At 41.3% G+C, this 25222-nt stretch overlaps 2 protein-coding genes across 4 annotated transcripts; both read left to right on the top strand.

Moving 5' to 3' along the window:
* The first annotated feature begins 4645 nt into the window (after nt 1-4645).
* Nucleotides 4646-8495, top strand: LOC116918456. Its single transcript, XM_032924207.2, has 6 exons — nt 4646-6346; nt 6611-6907; nt 7008-7317; nt 7378-7601; nt 7697-7958; nt 8026-8495. Exons 1-6 carry the CDS (start codon nt 5037-5039, stop codon nt 8275-8277), a joined length of 2655 nt encoding a protein of 884 aa, XP_032780098.2. The 5' UTR covers nt 4646-5036; the 3' UTR covers nt 8278-8495.
* A 2216-nt stretch (nt 8496-10711) lies between these two features.
* On the top strand, nt 10712-25045 carry LOC116918161. Of its 3 annotated transcripts, none has more exons than XM_045169265.1 (15): nt 10712-11150; nt 14282-14586; nt 16995-17219; nt 17288-17541; nt 17616-18239; nt 18888-19061; nt 19132-19346; nt 19513-19690; nt 19758-19835; nt 19907-20017; nt 20112-20522; nt 20595-20718; nt 21218-21427; nt 22537-22764; nt 23008-25045. In XM_045169265.1, exons 2-15 carry the CDS (start codon nt 14487-14489, stop codon nt 23166-23168), a joined length of 3093 nt encoding a protein of 1030 aa, XP_045025200.1. In that variant the 5' UTR covers nt 10712-11150; nt 14282-14486; the 3' UTR covers nt 23169-25045. The 3 variants fall into 3 exon arrangements, with proteins under 3 accessions (XP_045025200.1, XP_032779921.1, XP_045025204.1); XM_032924030.2 differs by having other exon boundaries at nt 14278-14586; XM_045169269.1 differs by having other exon boundaries at nt 14246-14586.
* The last annotated feature ends 177 nt before the right edge of the window (nt 25046-25222 follow it).

Below are 25222 nucleotides of genomic sequence, written 5' to 3'. Positions count from 1 at the left end.
TGTGAGTTAATTGTCAATGGCTTGGTTCCCGTAAGCTAAACGGAAAGCTTGTGCAAACAAACTCACGACTTTCATATATTTTATTCATTTGCTGTAATAAATTTAAAAATAAACCATCCGGCAAATAGATAATTACTCCTTTATTTTTTAAATTTTTCGTTTTAAATGCTGGACTTCAAATAAAACTACGTTCAAGGGAAAAATTTGAACACGGTTAAGTTTTCCCCCTCTCAAGAAATTTTGACAATTAATAATGAAACTTAGTGATCGGCCCCAATTAGTTCTAATCGAGTTAACCGCCCCGCACCGATAAAGTGCATTCGGGGTTGAAATGAGGTGACACTTTTTCAACCGGGGCGATGCGGGGAAAAATTTGAGGTTAACCCGTTGCCCCGAAGCAATAAAAAAAAATGCCGTTCTTTCGGTTTCAGAGTAAAAATCGGGGCAAGCGGGTAGAACGAGCTATTATCGGGGTTGTTATCGGATATATCGGGTCAATCGATAATGTTTTTTGCATTGATGAATCGATTGATTGCAATCCAATTGATTGCAAACCCCAATTGAATTCGGGGAGAAGAATTTTCCACCCTGAGCCACGCCTCGATGGCCCGAAATGAGAAACCCGATTTGCAAAAAAGCGCCCCGATTGGCTCGAGGCCGATCCTTAAATGAAACAATTGAAAATCTTTTTGGCTGTTGGAAGGAGGTCCGTAGAATATAATTTTCGCACATCCATTGCACTTCCAAGGTGACTAGCCGACGGACATCCCTGGAACTACCCATTGAGTACATAGATATCTAACGGGTGTTCGGCCATGATTCGGACATCCGACGGCAGAAATGTGCTATATGGGTATCGGGGGAGAGATCTTTTTCGAAGCTTAAGTTGATAAAAAACAAAAAAAGGACAACTATGGGCCAAAAAAGACTTTACTTTCTCTCTCTTATGTCGATTGAAAACGAATTTATAAAATGTCTCTCTTGTGACGATGTCGTAGAGCAGTTTGTAAAAGAAAAAATTCGAAAAGTGCAAGTTTAAAACAAGTGTTGCATATCAAAGTAACTGTCAAAATGTGTAATTTGTGGAAAGAGCTAGCCTGTTTCTTGTCAATACAAACTTGGAAAGCAAAAATATTGTTTCTTCATTTTTAAAAATAAATGGGCGCAAATTAGTCAAAAGCCCAAGGGCGCAAAAAATCTTAATCCGGCACTGATGTAACCGTCTTCCAAAGGAAATGGAAGATGTTTTACGTGGCATTTACAACCATTTTAGTAGAAGTTCTGCCAGTAGAAGAGAGTTTTCCAAATTTCAAGAGTTTGCCCATGCAGCTGAACACACCATTCTTTCGCCAGGCCAGACAAATTTGCTCTCAGAAGAAGCCTGCGTTAATCGGATTTTGGAGCAAAGAGAAGCCTTAATTTTATATTTTCAGGCAGAATCAGCGGAGGATCCAACTGCAGCAAATACCTTGATCCACACAATGTTAAACAACGAAATGACGGTTCCTTTTTTAGAATTTACGTCATACGCCTTAAACTGTTTTAATGAATTCAACACCCTCTTTCAATCGGCCTCCCCGAAGCTACATTTGTTGCAAGAAAGAGTCTCCTGTCTGATCAAAGATTTCGCCCAAAATTTCATGAATTTTAAGTATGTTGTGGAAAGCTGCCCTGCAAAAATTTATCCATACTTATCCACTCAATACGTTCCTCTACAAAAAGTTTATCTAGGGATGGCGGCTACAGAATCAATAAAAAAACTTTCGCAGGACAACCAACAATTTGTAATCAAACATTGTCGTTGTTTTTATATTCAAGCGATTTTAGAATTTCAAAACCGGTACAACTTAAATGATCCTTTTTTTGAAATTGTTAAGTTAGTCCACCCAGTCAATGCAAGAAAAAGAAATTCCGACTCTTTGATTGCTCTGTTTAAACAGTATCCCAATTTAGAAAATGAATTGAATGGTAGTCATGCCGATAGAGAGTGGCGGAGTCACTCACATTTGGAGCCAATGTTGTTAAATTGTAAAACTGAAGACGAGGTTAGAGTTCTGTACGCTGAAACATATTGGAATAGAGTGTTGTCATTAAAAATTGCAACTTGGTCTCCACGAGACCGTCACCGCTACATTCCAGTGGGACTATTCCGGCCCTCTGATTGGCACTCTCCTTCTCCTCACCCTAAAGCCCCTCCACCCCTTCTGCTTGTGGTGTGTGTGGGGCGTATGTGGAGTTTTTCGTCGAGCTGTCGCCTTCATTTGTTTATTTTTCGTGTGTTTATTTATACTATTTATGTTTACTTTTATTGTTTGTAATTTATTCTAATACACTACTTATACCTTTATTAAATGGCTTTTCAATTTATAAAACAAGAATGAATTAAACATCGGTATGTTTCAATTAGATTTATTGTGAATTATCACCCATGGGCAACTGGGTTGGTGCGGGCCGGAGAAAAACGGTTTCAAAACCCGATTTTGGGAGAATCGGGAAAACTATAAATCCAAAAGTTTTAACAATTATAGGAATGGACATATCTTGATAAGATCTATCCATTTCTGAAAAAATATTGCTTAAAAATTACTTATTGGAAGAGTAAACCGATTTGCCATTTTTCAGGTAGGTCGGTGCGGTTAAGCGGGTATCCGCTAATCGATACCTCAAACAATAAATCTATTTAAACTGTTTCTAAACGTTTCTAACAATTTGATCGATGTCTTCCACATTTGGTCTGGGAATAGGTATGGACAATCGATGTTTACTTTTACCAATTTTTCTAAGTAGATACCCTTTTCTATCTGCACAAGTCCATTGGCGTAGTCGGACAGTTTAAATAGATTTATTGTTTGAGGTATTAGATTGCTAACATTTGAATCACCCATGTTTACATATTTTCTTGACACTAGAAACGCAAAAAATACTAAACAGCATCCCTAGCCTTTTATTTGAATTAATTTTCATGGATAAACTAGGGGTGATTAATTATTTATAAAGACTGGAGAAGACGCAGAATGTCTTAAAGTGTAGTATTCTAGAACATTTTCTGAATTGGAAAAGTATTACTAGGGTAAATAAATCAAAAACCCCCTTTTTTTCCTATCTCCCCCTGCAATCAAAACCCCCCTTGGATTTTTTTTTATTTTGCAACGCAGCATCCGAAACTGGTCTATTATTTGGGGGGGGGGGGTAGCCGGATACCCGTAAACCGTACCGACCTACCTGAAAAACGGCAAATCGGGTAACTCTTCCAATAAGTATTTTTAAAAGCATCATTTTTGCAATAATGGACAGATCTTATAAAGATATATCCATTCCTATCATTTTTAAAATTTTTAGAATTATGGTTTTCCCGATCATTACCTGATCGGGTTTTGGAACCGCCAGCCCAAGTGCCTGTGGCCCAATTTACACTAATTTAAGAAAACACACCGGTACTTAATTCAGTCTATTATATAAAATGAAAGAACAATTGATATAAGTAAAAATGTTGTATTTGTAAAACTTAACAAACAGCAAACAATAAATGTAAATAATATAAATACACAGAGAAAGAAAGAAAGAAACAAACAAATCAAAGCGCGAACTCCACTCCCACGGAAAACCACGCTGTGTGTATCAGGAAAATGTGGGAGCGGAAAGCAGAAATACATGGAAGGGTATAAGGGTTAAGAGAGCCAATCAGAGGGCCGGGATAGTCCCACTGGGATGTAGCGGTGACGGTCTCGACCCTTCGAAACCGTCTCGCGGAGACCAAGTTGAAAAATTGATGGGAAGCCAAGATTCCCCAACCTCAGCATTTGTATTGAATTTCTTTTTTCAATGCCGTATAGCAATGTGATAGCTGAACGGGAATTAAGTGCTTTCAAATTGATAAAAACTGATCATCGTAATTCGCTGCACAATCTTACTGTGTGTTGTCTTTTGCGAATCAAACACTGGGGTTCAAACCAGCGTTTGACCGCCATCTATTACCTATAACAGTTGGGTTCCAACTGTTATAGGTAGCCCAACCAGGCTACTAATACTTCTACATTTCTTCTATGAGACTGAAATGACTAGCTGCAGGAGTATTAGTAGCCTGTGGGACATGCAACATGCGCCACCAGTGGTCGAAAAATACAGCTATAGTCCTTCTACTATAATAAGTTTTCTATGGAAAGGAAAAACAAAATTTGGGTCGTAGAAAGCAACAAAATTCAGGGAATAAAAGTCGGGTAAAAAATAATTTGATTACACAAGAATAAACTTGAGCTTATTATTGTAACGGGGGAAAAAATTACAAGTTCGTGCGACATTTTTGTTTCAAAGATATGCACGAAAGAAAAAAGGGACATTTTTGGGGGGTACACTAACAAAAGTAATGGCGGCGCGAAACTGGGAAAAGGGGGAAATTTTGTACACCTGAACGCACATATACCGTTCAGGATATAATACGCTCATAGATGCGCTACACATCAAATAATAGCAAACTCATCGATGAGTATGCTGATTTTTTTTTATTTTCGCATCTTTTACGCCTGATCCGTAAAGTTAAAAAAAGGGGGGGACGTAGTGCCATAAGAGGCCATGTAAAAAGGGACGAAAAACGACAAAGTGCACAATAATTTGGGTGGGTACTGTAAGTAGACCGAATTTGTGCGCAGGCGTATTCTAAGAGGAGGAAAAGAGCCAACCAATGTTTATATATTTAGTATCAACGACCAAACAGCCACGTAGCGAATCCGTCGCTACAGCGAAGCCTAAATCGAAACGTCGCTGTTTCCACTGAGAAACCGAAAGTCGAATCCAACTGCTATTTCCCGTAACACGTTTGTCATATCTTCATGGCAACAGCTAAACAAGGTGGCGGTTGTACGTTTACTTCCTAAATGACGCCACCCCGAGCGGTCTACTTGATACTGTCTGATTGCATGTTTTTGCACAAATTATCGACGCATTGATTTGCCGTGGTTCTAGTTACTTTATGCTTGCAGGATTTTTCAGTGAGTGATGCAGTGGCTGGTTATTTCGTTAATGCTGTGTACAGTGAGAAAATGAGCTATCGCCCAGGTGGAAGTCAATCAAGAAATCGTAGGCTCATACCCCAAAAACTAAGCCATTTCTTCTCTAGTTTCCCCGATTCGTATGAATTTCCAGCCGTCCCCGATTGGCTTCTTCGACGGCCTATGGGGAGTGTCTGGTGCGTGCCCAAGTCGCCACAACAGCAACATCGACACGGCAGTGCAAGAAATACTGGTCGACGTAACCGCATCGAACCTGAATCAAATGCCCAGTTTCTTCCACGAAACCGATCCAGCAGCAGAAAACGAACTGATAAAGTAGCCGATTTAACGTACAAGAATACGTGGTCGTCTTTCCTAAAAACCTCGAAATCAGACCAAGTCACGTTTTTCCCCATCAAAGCTCCGCCAACCATGGTTGAACCAGTCAATGGAAGGCCAAGCGTTCGTTTCAATCAGCGCCGGAGCTGGGATGATACGGCCGTGCTCGATCACCAGCTTTCTACCGAGAACCGGTATCGTAAGCCCCTGAGTTCCAGTCCTGTCCGACGCCGTCCGTCTTCCATGAGGAATGACTCTAGAAAATATTCCAAACTTGAATCAAAAGCGTTGAGAGAAGCTTGGCTCAATGAAAATGTCTTCCCACAATTTGCAGGCAGCATTTACTCGGCTAGTAGCGCAGCACTAATGGCTTCAAGCGCGGAAGAACCACCAACCGTCCGCCACTGTAAGAACTCGGCGTATACTTTGCGGGAGTATCTTCGACCATGCCCTGCTATCCCTCCGTACAGGCCGGGAAGGCGAAAAGTTGACTCTGTGGAAGCAAACGTTTCGTCTGGAACCACCGATAGTGTTTTCACCCCTGGCTCGATGGAGATGAGTGGAACATCGACTTTGGCCACTACGTCGGGTTCAGTGAACGTCAATGCCACTTCGTCGCCCACAACTTCTTTCGATTCCATGCAAGCACGATACTCAACTCGACCTACCGTACACTCACCCCCAATTCGACACCAGAGTTCTCGTTTTCAGGACGATAGTCTGGAAACCGCTGAAACAAGCCAATCAGTGGAAGTACAGGTTTCATCAACCTTGACTACTCGCAGCAGCAGCACCTCTATGCAGCCCCACATGTCCAGCGACAGTTCGATGGGTTATCCACCACTTTTCGTCAACAAAAATGCAGCGTCAACGATGGCACGTGACGTCCTTATAAGGGAAAGAGCCATCTCGTCTGCTAACAGTCGCAAGTCTTGTCTGAAAGAAGCCAATACTAGGAAATCTCGTTTAACCACGTTCAAAGACCCGTCCAGGTTGGAATGGACAAAACGTTATCTATACACGTAAGCAAAAACATGTTGACTAACGATTAAGCAACTGACGATTTTCAATGCATTTTGCTTTACATTGTTGACATTTTGTGTTAAAAAAACAAATTGCACGCTTTTACCCTAGAACCGATGAATAACTGCGAATTTGAATGGTCGGAAACATTTGCTTATTCAGGCTTTATTTGGTTCGTTTTGGCTCTATGATTGCATTTTGTAGGCTAAATAGCAATGCAGTTGCTGCGTTTTTGTCAGTTAACCAAAGTTGTCTGTTACTAGACTTGCCCCTACAACTAACCGAAACAGTTATCACCACGATCGAAGTTCATCAATGTCCCGCGTCTCGTCATCAGACCCACGCGATTTCCAGATTTACACCGTCCAGCAGCGGCCGTGGCAGTCTAATCCCGACCTAAGGATGCAAAAATGGAAACCCAATGCTCTTACGAAAACTAACCTTGGATTTCACTCTTCCTCTGCCGAGGATTCCCTTGATGCTCTAGATTTGCTGAATCAAAAAAAGCAATTTTTGAAACAATTGTTCGGAGAAAAAAAGGACGATGAAGGTTCATACAGGTCATGTTACCACCGAGCTTTATCACAAAATATTTCACAATTATTTTCACTGGGTTTTTTTTTTTTTAATATTCATCTCACAACGACATTATTCACGCAGATCGTTGAAACGTGAGGCACGTTCGCTGGCCTTGTTACAAAGCGCGACTTTACCCCGTTGTCTATCTGCCGGTCGCAGTCGTAGTTCGGAGAATTCTGGTCAGTATTCGACTGGTTACGGCTCAGACGACCTGGCGAAATGGAAAGCGAACAGTTGTAACAGCGGCCGCAGCATCAAAAAGATAATACCTGATTATAAAAAATCCCATGAAATGCTGGCTCGTGAGCTTGATTTTAGGAAGAAACAAAATCTGACCACAACAGCTCGGCCATTTATTTTCTCTACCGATAATCTCCTGTCGACAGAAAAAGTTGGATAGCCGAATGTGCAAAAAGTATCAAGTTTCTCTAACTTTCTCTTTTGGCTGCAGTTTTCATTGGGATCCGAAGCAGCTAACTGTGACGAGAAGCGTTCGTCGTTTTCCACTCGTCAGACACCTCGCAATAAACTAGTGCCATCTTCAGCTAGATTACGTTCACCTGATAAACAGCAAAGATCCTGCGTTAAGTTTGATGCCCTCCAATCCTTCAATTCACCTTTGCAACCGGCCAGTGGCGAAAATAAGGCTTCAGTTCTTCGGCGAAGATTGACAAAGTTAGTACTAATCACCAAAATAGTTCTCTACAAAAAACACAAATAAAAAAAATAAAAAAAATCTTTCTTTCTCTTTTTTTTTTTTTTTTTTTCAGGAAAAAATGTGAAGAACAGTTAGCGAATAGCTGGCAACAACAAGAGCGAGAACGTGAGCGGAGATCTCGTCTGCGTGCCATTCGTCTTGATCCTGCTTGGACAAATGTCCGTGGCGGTGATCAGGCCCTGGAAGACATAGCACATAGGCGCTGCTATAAAGAGGTAGTGGAAAGGGAGAGGCTCCTGCAGTACTACATGGATAAAGAAGAGATGCTGACTCGTGTTTGGCAAATGCCTCCTTTGTTTGAGAGGCAAGCAATGGTATCAGCAATTTCATCCTCGAAAGAAAATTAAGTATTCTTGATAACTACAGTTTACATTATTAAAGGATAAGAAAGAGATTCATCCGAGTGGACTTCAAGTGTATCCTGACAGAACATCTGCCACCACATTAAACATGTCGTTCAATCCCACAAACAGCAGATCTTCTGGCGGGGTTAGGAAAAAGACCGCATTCCGAAATAGTCCGAAAACAGAAGAAAGTTTGGACTGTTATATGGCTAGCGAATCACTTCAACTTTCTCGGCCAAGTACAGCAAAGAGTAGCAACGATAGGTTTAAAGCACGGCAACGCTTATAAGGGAAACTGAGCTTTTTTTTATAGAACCTTTAATTTATCGCTTGCCTTTATATACGTACGTAGCCTACTGGAACCCTTTGGTTGCAGTGGAAATCTCACGAAATCTCATTATTGACATTTTGCTACTCAATACTTTTTTCCTTCCATCAGTTACGACCAATTTCTATGTTTGTATCTTTCAAAATAGATGAAAACCATAAAACTTCGTTTTTCTTGTTCAACGTGTACGCATAATGCTTGAATTTATGGCAAGCCAAATGTACCGACCAAATCAAATGATGATCCGCGCGTGACCATAATGATATTTTCGACTTGATGATATAGTTTTGGACTTGATGATATCTCTGTCGCTTAAGGGGTGTCTGCAGTTCACAGATAGGAATCCTGCTAGCTCTACGCCAGAACACCACCGCTGGGCGGGGGAAACCTGCAACTTGTGGGTATTATCGTACTTATATTTCCAAAAACTACTTGCTTGCAACAACAAAATTTTACTAATTAACATTTGTTTTCATTTGAATATTTTTTGCCTTTTTTTTGCCAGTTTATGCCGGTATTTGTTCTTCATACCTTTGTATTTCCCATCCTCACAGTCATGTCTGAAACTAAAATAATTATTATAACATAAAATGCAACTTGCAGTTGCAGGTTTCCCCCTCGGTGGGCATGGTCGGACTTATATTTTCAAAAATTACTTTTTTTATTCACAAAAAAATATTTTAGAGTAAACGCTTATAATATAAACCATTGCGATGACACTTTTTTTCTAAAATTTTTTTGTTTATGCGAATTACGCCATAAATTTTACAGAAATGGATAGCTCTCATCAAGAGCTATTCATTGAACCTAAATTTGTGAATGTGGGACTTATGTTTTATGTTATGATAATTATTTTAGTTAAACACGTGTTAATTAGTAAAATTACTAATTAGTAATCTGTGAGCTGCAGACACCCCTTAGGCGACAGAGATATCATCAAGTCCAAAACTATATCATCAAGTCGAAAATTATCGTTATATTCACGCGTGGATCATCATTCGATTCGGCCGGTACATTTGGCTTGCCATATGAATTTCATAAATGTTTCACTATAGCGTTGGTGGAAATTTGATGAAGATAGTGTTACAACATATCACGAATTATACTGGCAATTATAACTTACGACATCAGGAATTTCGACAACATTCAACGAAATAGGTTTATACGATTGTAAAAGGATTTTACTAAAATCCTTTCGATCTTTAACGGAAAAACAATTTAATATTAGGGATAGGACTGATTAAAAAACATCCCGAGTGAAACAGCGTATTAGAAAATTCACGATGGAGAAGTAAATATCGTTATAACGATGAAGAGACTTAAAAGAGGAAAGAGATAAGAATTGTTGGCATTAACCAGTTTTATCAGTTTTTTTTTTCATTATAAGGATGACATAGAGTACATATGCCATTTGAGGGTTACGTTGATCCATCCCCTAGAGTATTATTATTAGTATTTCCAAAAGCAGAGAAAAGTTTAACTTAAATGATGTAGCTAGTGTGAACCAACGCTGCATCAGGAAGGTTCTCTGATGGTAAAAGAAGAAATGAGCCATTGGAATTATAAACATGTGCTCATTTTTCAAACCAATCGTCAAGGTCACTCATAAAATTTAGCAAGATACCAATAGGCCTGGCAATTGAATAGATTCTCCCTATTTTGTACTTATTTGACGGTTTCGTTGTCGATCAACTAGACTACAGATGGCCTCAGCCTCTACGAAACTCCAAACAAACTTTCCTGTCTCTTCAAGCAGCGCCCACACTGGTGCGCCCTTCATGCTGAAATGTCATTGTCGTGATGTTAACGACAATAAACATACGCAATCCAAATATGAAAAATCCCGATGAATAAGAACAAGAACGAGAGTCATAAAAGGACGTAACAAGTGTCACTGTGAATGCAGTTTAATCTGTTGCTTAATGCTACTGAAATTGCCGATTGAGTTGCAAGTGAACAGTTCCTTCAAACGTTACGTTATCTAGAAATAAATTTTCGTTTACATTTTTAGGGAACGGGTTGGTTGAATTTCATTCTCCTCGTTTCAGACCCGTAATTCATTTGCTAGAATATGCGTATGTGTATGGCGTATCAAACTAGTATGCGACCAATAATTCCGTTCTTTGTTTTCGGTTTAGGACAAGTCTTGGCCGAAAACCTGCGCGGTATCGGGACGCTGGACAGGTGCGCTGCATGTGTTATGCTTCTTGACAAACAGCAAAGTATAATGCATCCCGATTCCCACATAACTTGTTTTGTTTTGTGCTTTGTTTTGTTTATCCTTTTCGTTTGTTTTCGTTATTTTGTTCTTTTTTTTTAGATCTATATTTATCTGTCTCTCGTAATTCAACCGGGCAATGGCGTCATTCACGAATTAAAAATCCTTATAGAAGCTAAAGAGCATGCGCGGCAGCCGCAGGCTGTAGCTCCATGTATTTTCCCGGTTATTCTCTGTTTCTATAGCAACATGTCTAAGACTGAGCCCGAAACGGCGACGACAGGACGCCCTTTTACTTGCAAGTCGCTGTAGTTGTCGTCCACTTCCCTAGCGTTAGTTTCACTACAATATTTTTATAATTTCAACTACATGCGGCCGTAGTTATTGTGGTGTGAGCGATTCTCCGTCTCCAGCGAGTTTCGATGTTTGTTTTTTTCTCGTTGTCGATTTTTCTCTTTGTTCGTCGTCTTTGTCTTGCTGATGAGTTTTTGTGGCACAGCAACTTCGTCGCGTTCATCGTAGCCCTGCTGCTAATGTGCTTACCATATGTGTCGATCAGTGCACGTTGTCTCGGCCGTCTGCCTCGACAAACTCAGTCTGACGTTCGAATCGAAAGGTGAGGAAAAAACGCAAATCCCTTTCTTTTCTTTTTTCCCATTGTTTTTTAAGTCTTTTAGAATTCACCAAGTGTTGTGTACTTTACTGTGATCTCGTACATAGGAGGGTATTCTCGGAGCTGATTCCACCAACATTAGACAGCAACTCAATAATTTCTTTTCTTCATGTTCTTCGATCGATACGCATTTTGGTTCGCGTTCGTGCAGTGCGTCCATTAACCTGTGTCCGGTGGTCCATCATGTCAATAAAAACATCATAGAACTGAGAGACTGGGGCTCCTTACTACCTTAGTTCCTTTGTCTCTTCTCTTCAAAAATGTGTCGTCTGATCATGTGAAACCCTAACATGTTGTAGATTTCTGCGCAAAATTTCAGATCTATTTTCGAATTGTACAGGAACAATAAGTACGATTTATGATTCGGATGGTGGTTGAACACTGTACAGGTGCCATCTGCTACATTTATAAATCTGACGCTAAACTAGTGTTTTGGGTCGACCAGGGTGCGAGAACAGGAATAGAGTTCCCCGACGACGATAGACTATCACATTATGCTTGGTGGGGTTGTGCGGAAGTTTGGTGGGGTTGGTTCTCGGACGCAGAGGAAAAGGGATAAGTAAGAAGACAAGGAGAAGAGAGAGAGAGAGAGAGAGAGAGAGAGAGAGAGAGAGAGAGAGAGAGAGAGAGAGAGCAAAGAAGAAAAAGAGTAGGAAAGTAGGAAAGAGAGACACCAAGACAGAGCGCGCGCGTGTGTGTGTGTATGTTACGAACGAAAATCAATAGGTGGGGCCACCTACATACACATGGCAGTGATAGAGGGGGACTCGGCTGCTAGACGTGGTCTTGGCCAAGCGGTTTTGCACTTATAATTCCCTCTTCTCCTGCCTTCTCGAGGCCCTTTTCGCACTGCTTGTCTGTTGGTTAGCTGTACAAAATCACACCTTAATGCGACGCTTGCGTAAAATATGTGCATGCTATAAAAATGAACATGACCAAGAATTGACAGCTGTCTGTTCCAGAAGAAAATTTTTAACATTAAATTAATGTCCAAGAATTTTGAAACTGTTCTGCAAGAAAAAAGGAAGAAAAAGAGAAAACGCGATAGTGAACTACGAAAGCATTTGTTGTTATGTTAAAGTCGGCCGCCATTTTTTGACCTTGTAGTTGACATGTTAGTCTCTGTATATCAATAGAGCTTTTTGATGTGAGTTGGTTTGTGTTCGATACATCCAGTGGCATTAAATAATCAATGATTTGACGATGCTATTGCTGGCCTACTCACGGCATGGGGCGTGCTGTTTCGAGAACTAGCCTCCTTTCTCTTGTGCGTGACGACATTTGGTTTTCCATTCCGCAGCCCCACTCTATCTGGCATCGACAGGATCCGCTGTTTTCCCCCATAACTATTTATAAATGACGCATGAACATCAGATAACGGCAGGAATTCCACCGCGGTCCATGTAGCTATCATGTCCGATAATGTAACATTTGACAAGATTTACCATTTCGGAAACTTCGATCGATCGGCATTTGATCATCGGATGTTGCTGCATCCCGCCGAAAAATCATTTAACCTAAATAATTAGACTTGGTTACGTGGAAGTCCTTACCATAAGAAGACATAAGACAAAGCTTACCGCCATCCACGCCAAAGAAAAAACCTAAACAACTTTCTTGTGTGATCAACTATCACGGTGTCCTCGATTCGGAAGCAAGCGTAGAATAAGCGCACATGTATCAATCTTGACAGAAAGAACCCAATTTCAAAAGCAGAGTGAAAAGAGCTGCTTTACCTTTGTAACAGCAGTTTAAAAAGAAACAAATTCAACGAAGGGTTGTTGATTTTTTTTATTCTTGGTAAAATCTTTGGAAAAAAAAATTGTTTGAATTCCCCAAATTCGGCTTTTAAAGTGTAAGTCGACAAACGCCCAAAATTTTAATAGATGCTCCCCCTCTTTTTTTTTTTTTCTTTGTTTGTTTTGTTTTTCGATTTTTCCATGTAGAAGGTAACATTTGTTTTTGGTAGTTTTTTTTTTTAAGTGATGATTAATCTTACTAATTTACTTATGCCAGCAACCTTCTCACGTTCCCTTTAAATGAGCAATGTAATGGTAATGAGGACATACATCACGCCAATGAACTTTTAACATCGGCATGTTCAAACTGATCGAAATTCGAAGCAAAATTTCAAACTTCTCATTTCGTAATGTTGAAACTCGATGTGCTCGTGTGACTGCTACGTACTTATGCGCAGCCTATATTGCAGTGCACATTGGGTTGCACGGGGAAAAGGGTACGAAAAGGGTAAGGTCAATAAAGCTTTGTTTACTGCGTGTTGCCAAAAACTAATGGTGATGGCGTTGATCCAGTAAAGCAAAAAGCTCAGGCCACACAATTGTGATAAGGTGGTTTACATGGGCGAGTCAAATGTCCACCTCTATTTCCCCAATCTCTTTCCTGTCCCCATGAAGAAAGAAAAAATACCCTATGACGCACGGACGTACCACACACGCACAGGCGTCCTCGTCGACACTAACAGCATGCGCCACTCTCTGCATTTTTATCCATTCCCTGCTTTCCTCGGCTATTGATAACAACCGAAAAATAAAAAAATTAAAAAAAATAAATAAAAAATATTAGATATCAACACGCTTTACGAAAGTCTATGCACTCCGCGTTTCTGCCTATCAAAAAAGAAAACAGAAGAACAACTAGTGTATGATACACGTGGCACAATAACAGAGGCCCTAGACCAGCACCGTTGTTATTTCTCTAGTGACGCGATGAGAGTTCTAAAATACGCACCCGGCTAATTTCTCTTTTCCCGTGTTGTTGTTACCTTCCTTTTAATGACTTGTAAGGTTGCTTTAACTGTACTATATATATTATATATGGGCGCAGCAACGAACATCGATTTAAAAAAAAAAGGGGGGAGGGCGAGATCACCTCCGTAGTTGGCTTTAAGTATCGCGATTGCTGCTGATAAGCGTATCTGGAATCAAAATGTAATCCGTGTAAAGTGCTGGTGAACTGGTTTGGTAGTTGAAAAACATGTTGTTATTTCTGGCTCCTGTTGACACTTACACTTTCTGTAGGTACTGAAATTGTCTTTTTGCTGTGAAACTAGGAAGGGTGCGGATAAGAGCGTAAACAGGATCTTGATTCGCCCGTAACCGCCGTTGCTGTCATCGTGTTTGTTGCGCCTATTGAACAAATGAATCTAGAAGGATACAACATTTAAACCATCAGCATTTGAAATCCACCACGGTACCGTCCAAGGACGCAAAGAGGATCAACGTCGTTTTGAGATTCCATTGTCATTGGATTCCCCCTATTATGGTCGTTGGGATTGGCGTCCCACCGATTGGAATGTCCCCGCATCTTCTTGAAGACGCCATGGAAAATCAGAGTAGCTACGCATCCAGCCTTGTCACAGGTCAGTCCTTTATCTCTTTTTTTGGTTGTTACTATACTGTTGCGTCATTTCCTTCGAGGACGTCTAGTGCTCAAAACTAGTCGGCATCGATGCACGGGTCTCACGTGTTTCATTTTCACTCCTATTCAGAATAATCTGATGTGGGATTACATTTCTTTTATAACCGAATCAGGAACACGACAAAGATCTCGCAATCCTTGACATTTATCCCTGGTATCTGTCACTTCATGTTTTTGACCACTTGAGTATACTACGACATAAAATAACGGAAAAACAGAAGGGGCGGGGGGATGGTAACTGATTCAAATGTCGGGCAGCAGCGACGGGGGACAAGATTGTCCCGAAATTTCTCGTAAGTAATCTCAAATGATTTTTCCTGACGATCAGAAACGATATAAAATCACAGGTGAGACAAATGATTGTTAAGGATGTATAAGCAATTTAAAATATGCTGTATATCACAGCCTCGGGGGATTTGTTCCACTCAGCAAAGGTGGGAAGCGTGTAAAAGTTGCGTTAACTACATCGGGGAAAGTCTCTCATTACACGGTAAGATGCTATGCACTGTTGTCGGGGAAAATGTTTAAATAAGTCATTATACAGTATATATTATGGAAATCAGGTCAGTGCATGTTTGGTTGTTGGTTTTGTTTTCCGGTGGGTTGGCAACCCAAGCACAGAGTGTGACGAATGCCAAATTTGACAGTCAGGTTCGAATTTTCACTAAAGAACCATTGTTTTGCCTCTGCCCCGAAATCCCAGTTTTCTTAGATCCATTCATTTAGCCTGAGATACATCATTGTAGTTCAAGATTCACAGATTGTTTTGAGATGCAACCGGATTCTCGACTGACTGTACGGCTTTAGAATCAGTTGCCGTCCATCCTGGTAAATCGCTTGAAGCTGTGAAACTCTCTGGAATGTTTACGTTTCAAAGAGAAACGACCAAAAGCAATAACTGGAGATTTTTTCCAAAAAGCATTTGCCTCGTCACTGCGATAGGGCAGTGCTTCAAATGTAATGGCTTCTATATCCACTATCAAGTTCGTCGAAAGATCCAAATGTCTGAGCGGTAGAAATGCTGGTCAAACGTATGCCATTGCGTTTACGAGCTGTTCCTTTTGTCGCGCAGACGTCGGATTGTAGGACTACATCCAACAGAATTACACGTGTTGCATGCAACCTCGTCAACGTGCGTAGTAGGACATCAAATGTTTCCCAGTGAGGCTTTCTGTCTCACACGCATGGCCGGCAGGCTCCGCCTTCCATTTGAGCGGCTACCTCCTGCCCTCTTTGTTTGTTTGTTTTTTTGTTTTAGTCCTTTTCGATTTCTATAGCACATTATTTATTCATGCCGATCGTATTCACAATTCTGCCCGATTTGTCATACTGCAGCCTTTCTGTTTGATCATAAGCCCTTGAGAGTTACTTGATCGACGAGGTCGCTTACGACGGTAGTAGTCGCTGTTCTGACGTACGCGACTAGACATCTTCGGTGTCTCCGTGTAAAAAACATTGTCATAGTGTCACTTACTATAGAAGTAGTAGTGTTCGGCCTGTCCTTTTATTGGCCGGGTTATTCGAATCGAGTTTATTATTTTCGTTGTAAAAAAATATCTGATAATAAATCACACAAAATTCCAGCTAATGGGTTTTTATCGAAACAACCGGCGGCCTAACAAGCTAGCCTTTGTTAATCGCTTGATTAGTAAAACGAGTGCGTTCTCAGTTGTCAATCGGGAGCATCAAGAGAAATCGCTGACCATCTTGCGTCGTCCGTTACTACCATTCCTTCGTCAGTGGGGCGGCTGGACAAAGAACAGTTGGTGTTCTACAGGTATACAGTAAATACATCAACATTCAAATAACATTCAAACGCACAAGGAAAAGCAGGGCTAACCCATAAAAGCGCATTCAAGTCAACGTGAGATTAGGAAGTAGTACACTGTACGGGCTACAGCAAGCCGTTGTCTGCATCAAGCACGTAATTTGCTGTCCGGCTAAACGCGTTTCCTTTGCGTCAAACGCGTCGTAGGTATTACCTGGCGTAATCATTTAAAATCTAACTTCCGCAAACATTTCTAAGCAGTTTTGAAATTCTAAAACGATTCTGAGCGGCTCGGGTGATGGTCACGGTCTGCGTGGTCAGGTATCTGTTTCAAATGTCTCAGATACGGTTTCACTCGAATGTGTGGCCCAGTTATTTTATCAGCATTTCCCCGTTACGCACGACGTTGGCAAAATTCAGTCCCCCCCCCCTTTTTAATCATCCAATTGAATTCTTTGTTTCTTTTTTCCAGGCAGAAGCCACCTGTTTGTGTCTGCTAAAACAGACTTGTACCGAAAACAGTTCAACTTGGGTCATTTTGTCCTTTAAATTCATTCTTTCTCTTTTTACACAAAATTCAGAATGTAACACGTCTAAGATGTCATCTGGAGTCACCGTATCATCGACGCCCTCCACAGAAAACAGCAGCTCCGGTCTCGCTGGCGTCGGAGGAAGTAGCGGAATACTCGTGGATGCCGAGGACCGTTCCAGCACGTCGCCCAGTTTACCATCCCTGTTTGGACTTTCATTAAGGATCCGATCAGCTTCATTGCCGTCCCTCATCGAACTCTGCATTACGTGTTTTGGTAAGGCCTGATACGTGACTACTGCTCCCTCATAAATTACGACATTAATCACTAATTGAACAAAGTAGACGACGACGGTGGTGTACTGGAATCTGCCGCTAACTATCCTAACATCTTCTTCCTGATGCATAAGTGGTTCACCACATCCGAATCACTGGCCAACGACTTATGGCGCTTATTTGAATCAGGAAAGCCGTCCTATCACGCGGACTATCAGAGTCTGCTCGCCACAGTTCAACAGAGTGCCAGAACGGACGCGAACGGGAGCCAGGAAACTGGCCCGTCTTCTCGTCCGTCGAGCGTTATACTGTCGCGAAAACAGGTAATCGTTTGAGACTTGATCGAGCAAATGGAAGTCTTTATTTTCTCTCTTTTGTCGATCCAATGTTTTGACAGGACGATTACAATGGGAATTTAGGCCTGAGAAGTCCGTCTCTGATGCGGGCAGCCAACGGCCGTTCTAATTCGGTCCTAATCCCGCGGCCGGCGTGCATTGGCGCCGATGACGATAACTATTTCAGCTATCATTATAGCAAGCTAAGTGCCATGGCAGCCGACGGCGTCGACATGTCCAACCAATTAAGTGACAAATCCAGTTCGTCGGAGAAAAATCAAATGGACATCCCGCGGTCGAGTGATCAGTGTTCAGCGCTTAGCCAGTGCAAGCACGACCAGCAGGCGTTGTGTCAGATCTACAAGTTCCGGCGTTCCGTTTGCTACGCTGTTCGCTTTTGGATCCGACAGTTCCCTGTTCATTTTGATCTGGACGCCAAACTGTCGTCTCTCGTCAAGGATTGGCAGCGATGGTTGACCACCGATGATCGGTTTCATTGCGCTGAATTGGCCCCACTGATTGATCTCGGTTGCCTACCTTCGTACGACTGGATCCGCAACATCTCCGTTCGCGATCCCAGCGTCAAACATTGCCGCAAAGTATCGCTAGTCTTCAACCATCTGGAGCCTTCTGAACTAGCTAAACATTTGACCTATCTAGAGCATCGCATCATGAGGCGAATTAGTGTGAGTACAGTCTATTCTTGGGCTAGTTTTGAGTTGTAGACTAAATTTCTCTTAGGCCATTAAACGGGATGCGCTGCAAGTCGAAAACATTTCAAGGACTCGGTGATTATATAGGGGGGTCGCAATTATGCTTGCGACGCAATATGTTGGTTCCGCCTTGCCTGCCTACGTCCATGTGCAGTGCGATGCACTGTATAATACTAACGGGCGTAGAGGCGTGAACCTTTAAACGCGGAAATCCCTTCCTTTCCTTGGAGGTCACACCTCTATATCCGCTGTGATCGACCAGTCCGAAATTGTTTCCTTTGTTGTTCAATTGAGACGGAAGAAAAACAACACTACCGCGGGGGTCGATGGAAACGGTTGGCCGTCATTTCCTTATTCGCAATTGGGTTAAGCGGGTGCGGTGGTGGGCATCTAAACTTCAAAGAAACTCATACGGGATACAATGACATGACCATCTCAATAGATATCAATAACCAAAACTAAGATATTCGAAAGGGAACACCTTCGTTGAATAAGAATGAAGCATTAAGTATATCTTTTAGTAGACTAATACTCTGTTGTTTCAGCTACTATACTGTTGGGGACGGATTTTGTGTAACGCGACGGGGAAAAACTCATTTGTCTTTCAACTTAATGAAACAGTTTCAGGATTACAAGCAGTACGCCGTTACGGGTTCACTAAGCGATAACCCTCGTTTAGAACGGTCGGTCAACTTGTTCAATGGCCTCACTCAATGGGTTCAATGTATGGTCTTGAGTCGGAGCACACCTCAGCAACGAGCCGAAGTCGTTGTTAAACTCATTGACGTCACCAAGGTAAGGGAAAAGAAAGAGAGACATGACAATGCCGCTTACGTTTATCTATTGTATCACATTATTGATGTAGAAACTGAAGGAGCTTCGAAACTTCAACTCGCTGATGGCTGTCGTTGGTGGACTGAGTCATAGCTCCTTAGCGCGTCTAAGTCGGACATCGTCTCGCGTTCCAGCCGACTCGCAACGATCGCTCGCTGAACTAACCGAGTTTCTTTCTTCTTCGTCCAACTTCTCTAATTACAGACGAGCACTTCAAGAATGCAAAGGCTTCAAGATACCCATTTTGTAATAATGATGACCTAAATAATTATATGTCGTACATACTTTAACATTCTCGTAGACACGACTGCTACGATGAAATGTCGTTGATGGAGCGCAAAATAATCATTCACTCGTTTATTTATTCATTTTATTTTTTTCAATCTTCATTATTTGTTACACGTTTCGGCAGAGGCGTGCATATGAAGGACCTGATCTCTCTCCATGTTGCCCTCTCGGATTCACTGGAAGGCGGCCTCATAAACTTTCGTAAAATGGCCCAACTATCGCTCATTTTTCAAGAGCTCCAGGAATTGCAGAATGCTACGCCCCCTACGGGAGCCAATGTAGATCTCGTCAACACCTTAAGGGTAACACCCTTGTCAATTATGATTGAATCGTCGAAATCAGCATAATCGCTTGGGTCACAATTGACAGGTTTCTCTGGAATTAGCCTATACCGAGGATGAAATTTATGAATTGTCATTGGCAAGGGAGCCCAGAGATTCGTTGTCGGTAAGTGTTGCATTACATAATTTGAACCAAACCAAGAATTGCTATCATTTGCACTATTCATTATGTACCAGCCTCAGTCTTCTCCTACCCGGCCATCGCTCCTGGGCGACTGGCCTACGACAGGACAAGCAAATCCAACACAAACATCTTTGACACCCAACACGGCCGTCAATCTGGTTCCAGTAAGTGTCTATACATGCAAAACGGCCCCGATCCTCTAAAAGAGCCCGTGTTCGTTATCAGCTCTATTTTTTGTATTGATTTGTTTGTTTTCAGCACGATGCATCACGGTCATCGTCACTTTCTTCACCACACACGATTTCGTTGTCACTGTCGCTACCAGCTGAGTCGCTGCCACAAAGACTGAGTTCAACTGGTAGCGATAACGAACAGGACGGCTTGGGTGGCGGTTTGGGCGCTGCGGAACGGAAAAAAACGCTCGAAGAACGAATGAACGAAATGGTTGACGCAGTTTTTGGCCAACCCAAACATGAGCTGCTCAAACTCATCCAGCGTTCGCCTCCATCTGGGAATCCGATTGCTTCTTGCGTGGGAACAACTGAAGAACCGCCCCAGCAGCAACAACATCAGCCTAATGGGATGACTGACGTTGACCGCCAATCCCGACACGATTTTCAAGAAACGAATTCCTTCAGACCATGTACTTGTGCTCATTGTAACGGATTGGTAATCACGCTAGTGGCTTGCTATCAGTCTTAATTACTTTGCTGTGACGTGCTGTATTTTCTTGTGTTACAGTTATGGGGACCATTGCGTCAAGGCTACAAATGCAAAGAATGCGGCCTCACCGCTCACAAGATGTGCAAGGACGTCATGACGGTTACGTGCCGACCCAAAAGCCTCATCACAAGTCCTTTCACAGGTACTGTGGATGTTTTGAAAAACAAACCGTCTTTAACCCTGCAGATGAGCAATATCAATCACACATCTTTTTTTTTTTTATTCTAAAGAGAAAATCTTATTTTAAACATGATAAGCATTAGATAAGAAATACAGTGGGCTTACATAAACGCAGTCGTTAAGTTTGTCTGGTTCTCCTTAATTTTGCACCTGTTTCATTCTCTTCCTACCTGTTGATTTTCAGCTGTATATCCTGATTTTAAAAACCACAAAGCAAGTGATAACATGTAAAAGCTACGTTATCTATACAATAACGGGTGGGATGCTGAAACGTTTCGTACAAACCAGACAAAACCCTAGAGGCGGCGAGCATCTGTATGAGATAGAGAAGAAAAAAACAATTTAAAAATAAGGGTTTTGAAGAGTTTGTCATTCTGTCTATCAATATTTTATAATGTTTTCTTTTATAAATCTAATTAAATTTTCGACTCATTGATGATAACTGCGCCTTTGTTTTGCAGATGCATTCCAGAGCGGATCGGGTAGAACAAGGTTCAGGCGCCGCAAGAAGTTGAACAGTCACTCAGACGTTGATAACCTGGAAAGTGGTTTACTTGCCATGGATTGTTCTTGCGATCTAAGTTGCCAATCGCCTTGCAGTCGTCTGTCCAGCATGAGTATGCTTCACCATCAACAGGGTTCTTGCGATACGTCCGAATTTCGTCATCAGGGTAGGCCGTTCTTATCGAGCTGTTCTTATCGAATTTGATCCCTATGGCAAGTTGATTGAAATTCAATCCCTACATAAATCTTTCAAGTTGGAGGTCAAAAACTTAATACTAATTTACAGTTAACTCATTAACTCAAGAAAAGTCCTCTGTCTTTCAGGTTAAGTCTTCTTTTGATAAACAATTCCCTTTTTAAAAAAATTCTGCGCCATGCATAATGTTCGTCAGCTCTCAATGCGCGCTCGAACGTCTTGTAACATAGATGTCCTACTAGAAATTCATCTCTCACGTTGTCCACATGTTGAACTCTTGAAAAACAACAAAATCATATCATGTCGTCGATTGCAAACCGTAGCGTCTAGTTCGCAGAGCCAATAATATGATTCCAGCAAATAACTTGCTTTTTGGCAAGGCTTTCTGAAATAGAGGGAGAAGATTAACTCTTGCAGCTTTTCCTTGGCGTACATCACTTATTACATCCATCACCACCCACTCAAACTAACTAACACCCAAACTTATTTCCGTCAGGCCCACACAAAGGGTCGGACGGAAATGTCATCGTTGTCCGATGTTTTCCAAACTTTACTTTCAAAATGTCGTTTTAAAATTAAATTGCACAACAACAACAACCTTGCAATGGGTGCGTGAAGTCAAGTCGACTTACTCATACACAATAAACAAGGTTTTCTATCATTCGGGCATTGCTAGAATTGTTCTGACGAAACTTGTTCTCTGATAAGTTTTTAAAGCAAATTATTTATATTAGTCAATAAATTTTTAGGTCAAGTAAGAGTCTCGTAACAGTTTATTAGTTAAAAAAAAAAAGTTTTGGCGAACTTGTTTAGTATGTCTACAATCCCGAAAACGTCTACCCATGCCAGCAAGTGTAAACTAAAACTCTGAATAGAAACCTGCATTACAGGTCCGACAAGGTTGGCAAATACTGTAGTTGTATTCACTGACCACGTTGCAGCGTATTTACACGTTTGTGTGTAGCATTGCGCTATAAAACCTTAGTTAGGATAGACATGTCGTTCTCACACTGATCGTGCTCAAAATACAAGTAATGCAACGTGCTGATTTACGGATTTGTCTTGTTTCACATTGGATAGGGGACAAGTCAGCGTTGCTTAGCGGAGCGCTGGCGACCGCTGGAGCTGGCGGTGAATCAAGCTCGGCCCTTACTTCCCGTAGTCAACTGTTCCGCAGCCCGAAGCGACGCAGTTTGATAGCGACAAATAATCCAGCTGCAGCGGCCATCGCAGCAGCAACTAGTCCAATGCCGATCCGCCAACGCAAATCATCGCTCTCTTTCACTAGCCCTTGCCGAAGCTTTCCAGGTACATTTCAAAATCATCGTCTCTATCAAATCAAGATAAAGTTTAAACACTTTTAAAGTACGTTTCCTGGCAACTGGGATGTTAACTTCTACCAGACAATTCTTTATTAATAACTCTTTTTGAAGGACCATTTTCTTTTTGCGATTTTCGTTGCCACACCAAAAATAATTTAAATTTACTGTTTGAATGATCGACTTATTGGCCTCAGCCTGCTGTAAACTTATTTAATTGATGATTCCGTAGGAACCAATCCTTCTGTTGAAGTTCAGCCATCGTTGACGTTGCGCTCTTCGTTATCTGCGTCCCCGCGGAGGAAGATAAGCGATACGCTGCATTTTCTTGGATCTCCTTCTTCGTCATCGCCCACGTCCTCGTCTTGCCCGTGTCACGGGCATCACTCATGATAAAAGCAGTTGATTTATAAAAAAACAGTGGGTGTAGAACTGAAGAAGAAAAAAGAAAACAAACAAAGAAAACAAGAAGCAAGAGTTGAAAATGCAGGGAAGTGAAATTAGTCCGCCAAGGAGCGCACGTGTTGCGCCGTGTATTTACCGGAATCAATAGAAATGACGTGACGTAATTGATGCATCCTCTCTCCAACGCTACTTGTATGGGTTTTCTGCAATGATGACTGTTTGTCTTCATATCCAATTGATCTGACATTTCCTTATTCTCTGCCTGAATGAATATCAACAATGTTGTTCCTGTTGTGTCAATTCTGAATTATTGTTCGTTTTCCCCTTGTTCAAACCGCGCAAGCCTAAAGAATCCCACATATATTCCAGACGAATTTCCTTTTCCAAAGACAAATTATCAGGATGATTGTGATGCCGTGATGCGTCCTATGTTGTGATGCGTCACTTTGAATGCAATCAAGAATTCCTGGTATTTTGCGCTATTTCTGTCGTCAATTCAACGGCGATACGATCTGCTGGAACTCGCAGTTTAAAGTTCTTTCCGCACACACAAACCCGTCATTGTTTAGCGAAACAGTCATCCGCGCTAGTCGAGTGATTTTGTCCCTTACACCTTACACCGAAGAATGCTTAGTCTTTCTGTAAATACCGTATTTACCTGCGTCATATTCAATGGTCCTTCACCGCCACCCCTCCAGAAAACATTGTTCTTTAGTTGTCGGTGATCCCACCGTCACTCATAGCCAGCGGTCAACTTTAGTTCAGAATTCAGCATTTACCCATGAAAGCTTTTTTTTTGTTTTCGTCCAGTTTAACATCTCACATAACTCACACGAGCGAAAAAGAAAAAAATATATATATATCTAGATCCCCAGGTTCCTGAAACCTGAAACAAACCAAAAGTTATGAAGATGGTATAAACAAAAAGATGACGAAACAAAGTCGAGAGGCAACTTGAGGCGAGATGAGAGATGCTCTATTGACCGTTATACTTTATATCATCCCTTCTGAGACTATCATCATATCTACCGCTTCGTTAGAAAAATATTATTCTGTACGATAGGTGCCTTTCACTGACTTTAGATCCGAGTAAGAGACGACATTTTGAACCCTTTCACTAGGCAGCAGGCCAGCAGCAATTGGGCTCCCGAACCAAATCGTTTATCATTTGAATGTAAATATCTACTACGTATCTAAACAACAAAAAACACGCATAAAAAAAAAAAAAAATGCGAACAATTATACATGTCACAATGCTTTGGGTATGTTCAGTGCATTAATTACAGTACGTTGAAACCATATCTGTATGGACATCCCGCAGCTACCGTGAACGATCAGTCACCGTGCCCATGTCCTCGTTGTGTACGAACGATTTCCGTGCAATTCGTCCCAATCGTATAAATGTTTTGGATCATGTAGCTACACATAATTGTTAGTGAATGCATTCCGCGGTTACCCTCTCTCTATGATTCATTGTCAATGAAAGTAGAAAACAACAACAAATCAATACTACCTTTCACTTTTTCTACGGGTATATTACATTACATATAGTTTACAATACAAGTATATATACAGTATATATATATATATATATTATATATAAGATACATGCATAATTTTACATGATACCAGCGAATGTGTTTCGTTTCAAAACTACATTGTTGATTGGGCTTTTTTGTTTTTAGTTGATAACCAATCCAAATGATTTCCGTGCTCTCTGTAACGCCGATCACCGGTTCCATGTCAGATCGATAATTTTCTTTTCTTTTTTTTTGTTTTTTGTTTTTGTTTTTTTGTTTTTTTTTTTTTGTCTCTACTCACCTGCCTGTTTCCTTTCTGGATGAAAAATATACGCCACCAACGTGTATGCAAATTCAGTTTAAAGGTAAGTTAACTGTGTATATACCCGTAAAAACGCCCAATGGATGTAAACGCACAAGTAGCGCAATTCAGATGAAAACAATTTCACTTTAGTCGAGATCAAACAAACGATATCACTTAAAAAGCCAAACAATCCAAAAATTTTAGAAGGTAAAAAGTTT

This window comes from Daphnia magna, linkage group LG1 (assembly GCF_020631705.1).
Source record: "Daphnia magna isolate NIES linkage group LG1, ASM2063170v1.1, whole genome shotgun sequence".
Lineage (NCBI taxonomy): Eukaryota > Metazoa > Arthropoda > Branchiopoda > Diplostraca > Daphniidae > Daphnia > Daphnia magna.
This window is presented reverse-complemented; position numbering and strand designations above follow the sequence as displayed.

Excerpts from the sequence above, each read along its gene's own strand:
- LOC116918456 (XM_032924207.2), top strand. The coding sequence starts at position 5,037 with ATGAGCTATCGCCCAGGTGGAAGTCAATCAAGAAATCGTAGGCTCATA. Across the intron at positions 7,318-7,377 it reads ATCTCCTGTCGACAGAAAAA|TTTTCATTGGGATCCGAAGC; the intron begins GTTGGATAGCCG and ends TTTTGGCTGCAG. Across the intron at positions 7,602-7,696 it reads CTTCGGCGAAGATTGACAAA|GAAAAAATGTGAAGAACAGT; the intron begins GTTAGTACTAAT and ends TTTTTTTTTCAG.
- LOC116918161 (XM_045169265.1), top strand. The coding sequence starts at position 14,487 with ATGGTCGTTGGGATTGGCGTCCCACCGATTGGAATGTCCCCGCATCTT. Across the intron at positions 19,347-19,512 it reads GGCTTCAAGATACCCATTTT|AGGCGTGCATATGAAGGACC; the intron begins GTAATAATGATG and ends ACGTTTCGGCAG. Across the intron at positions 20,523-20,594 it reads GTGCTCATTGTAACGGATTG|TTATGGGGACCATTGCGTCA; the intron begins GTAATCACGCTA and ends CTTGTGTTACAG.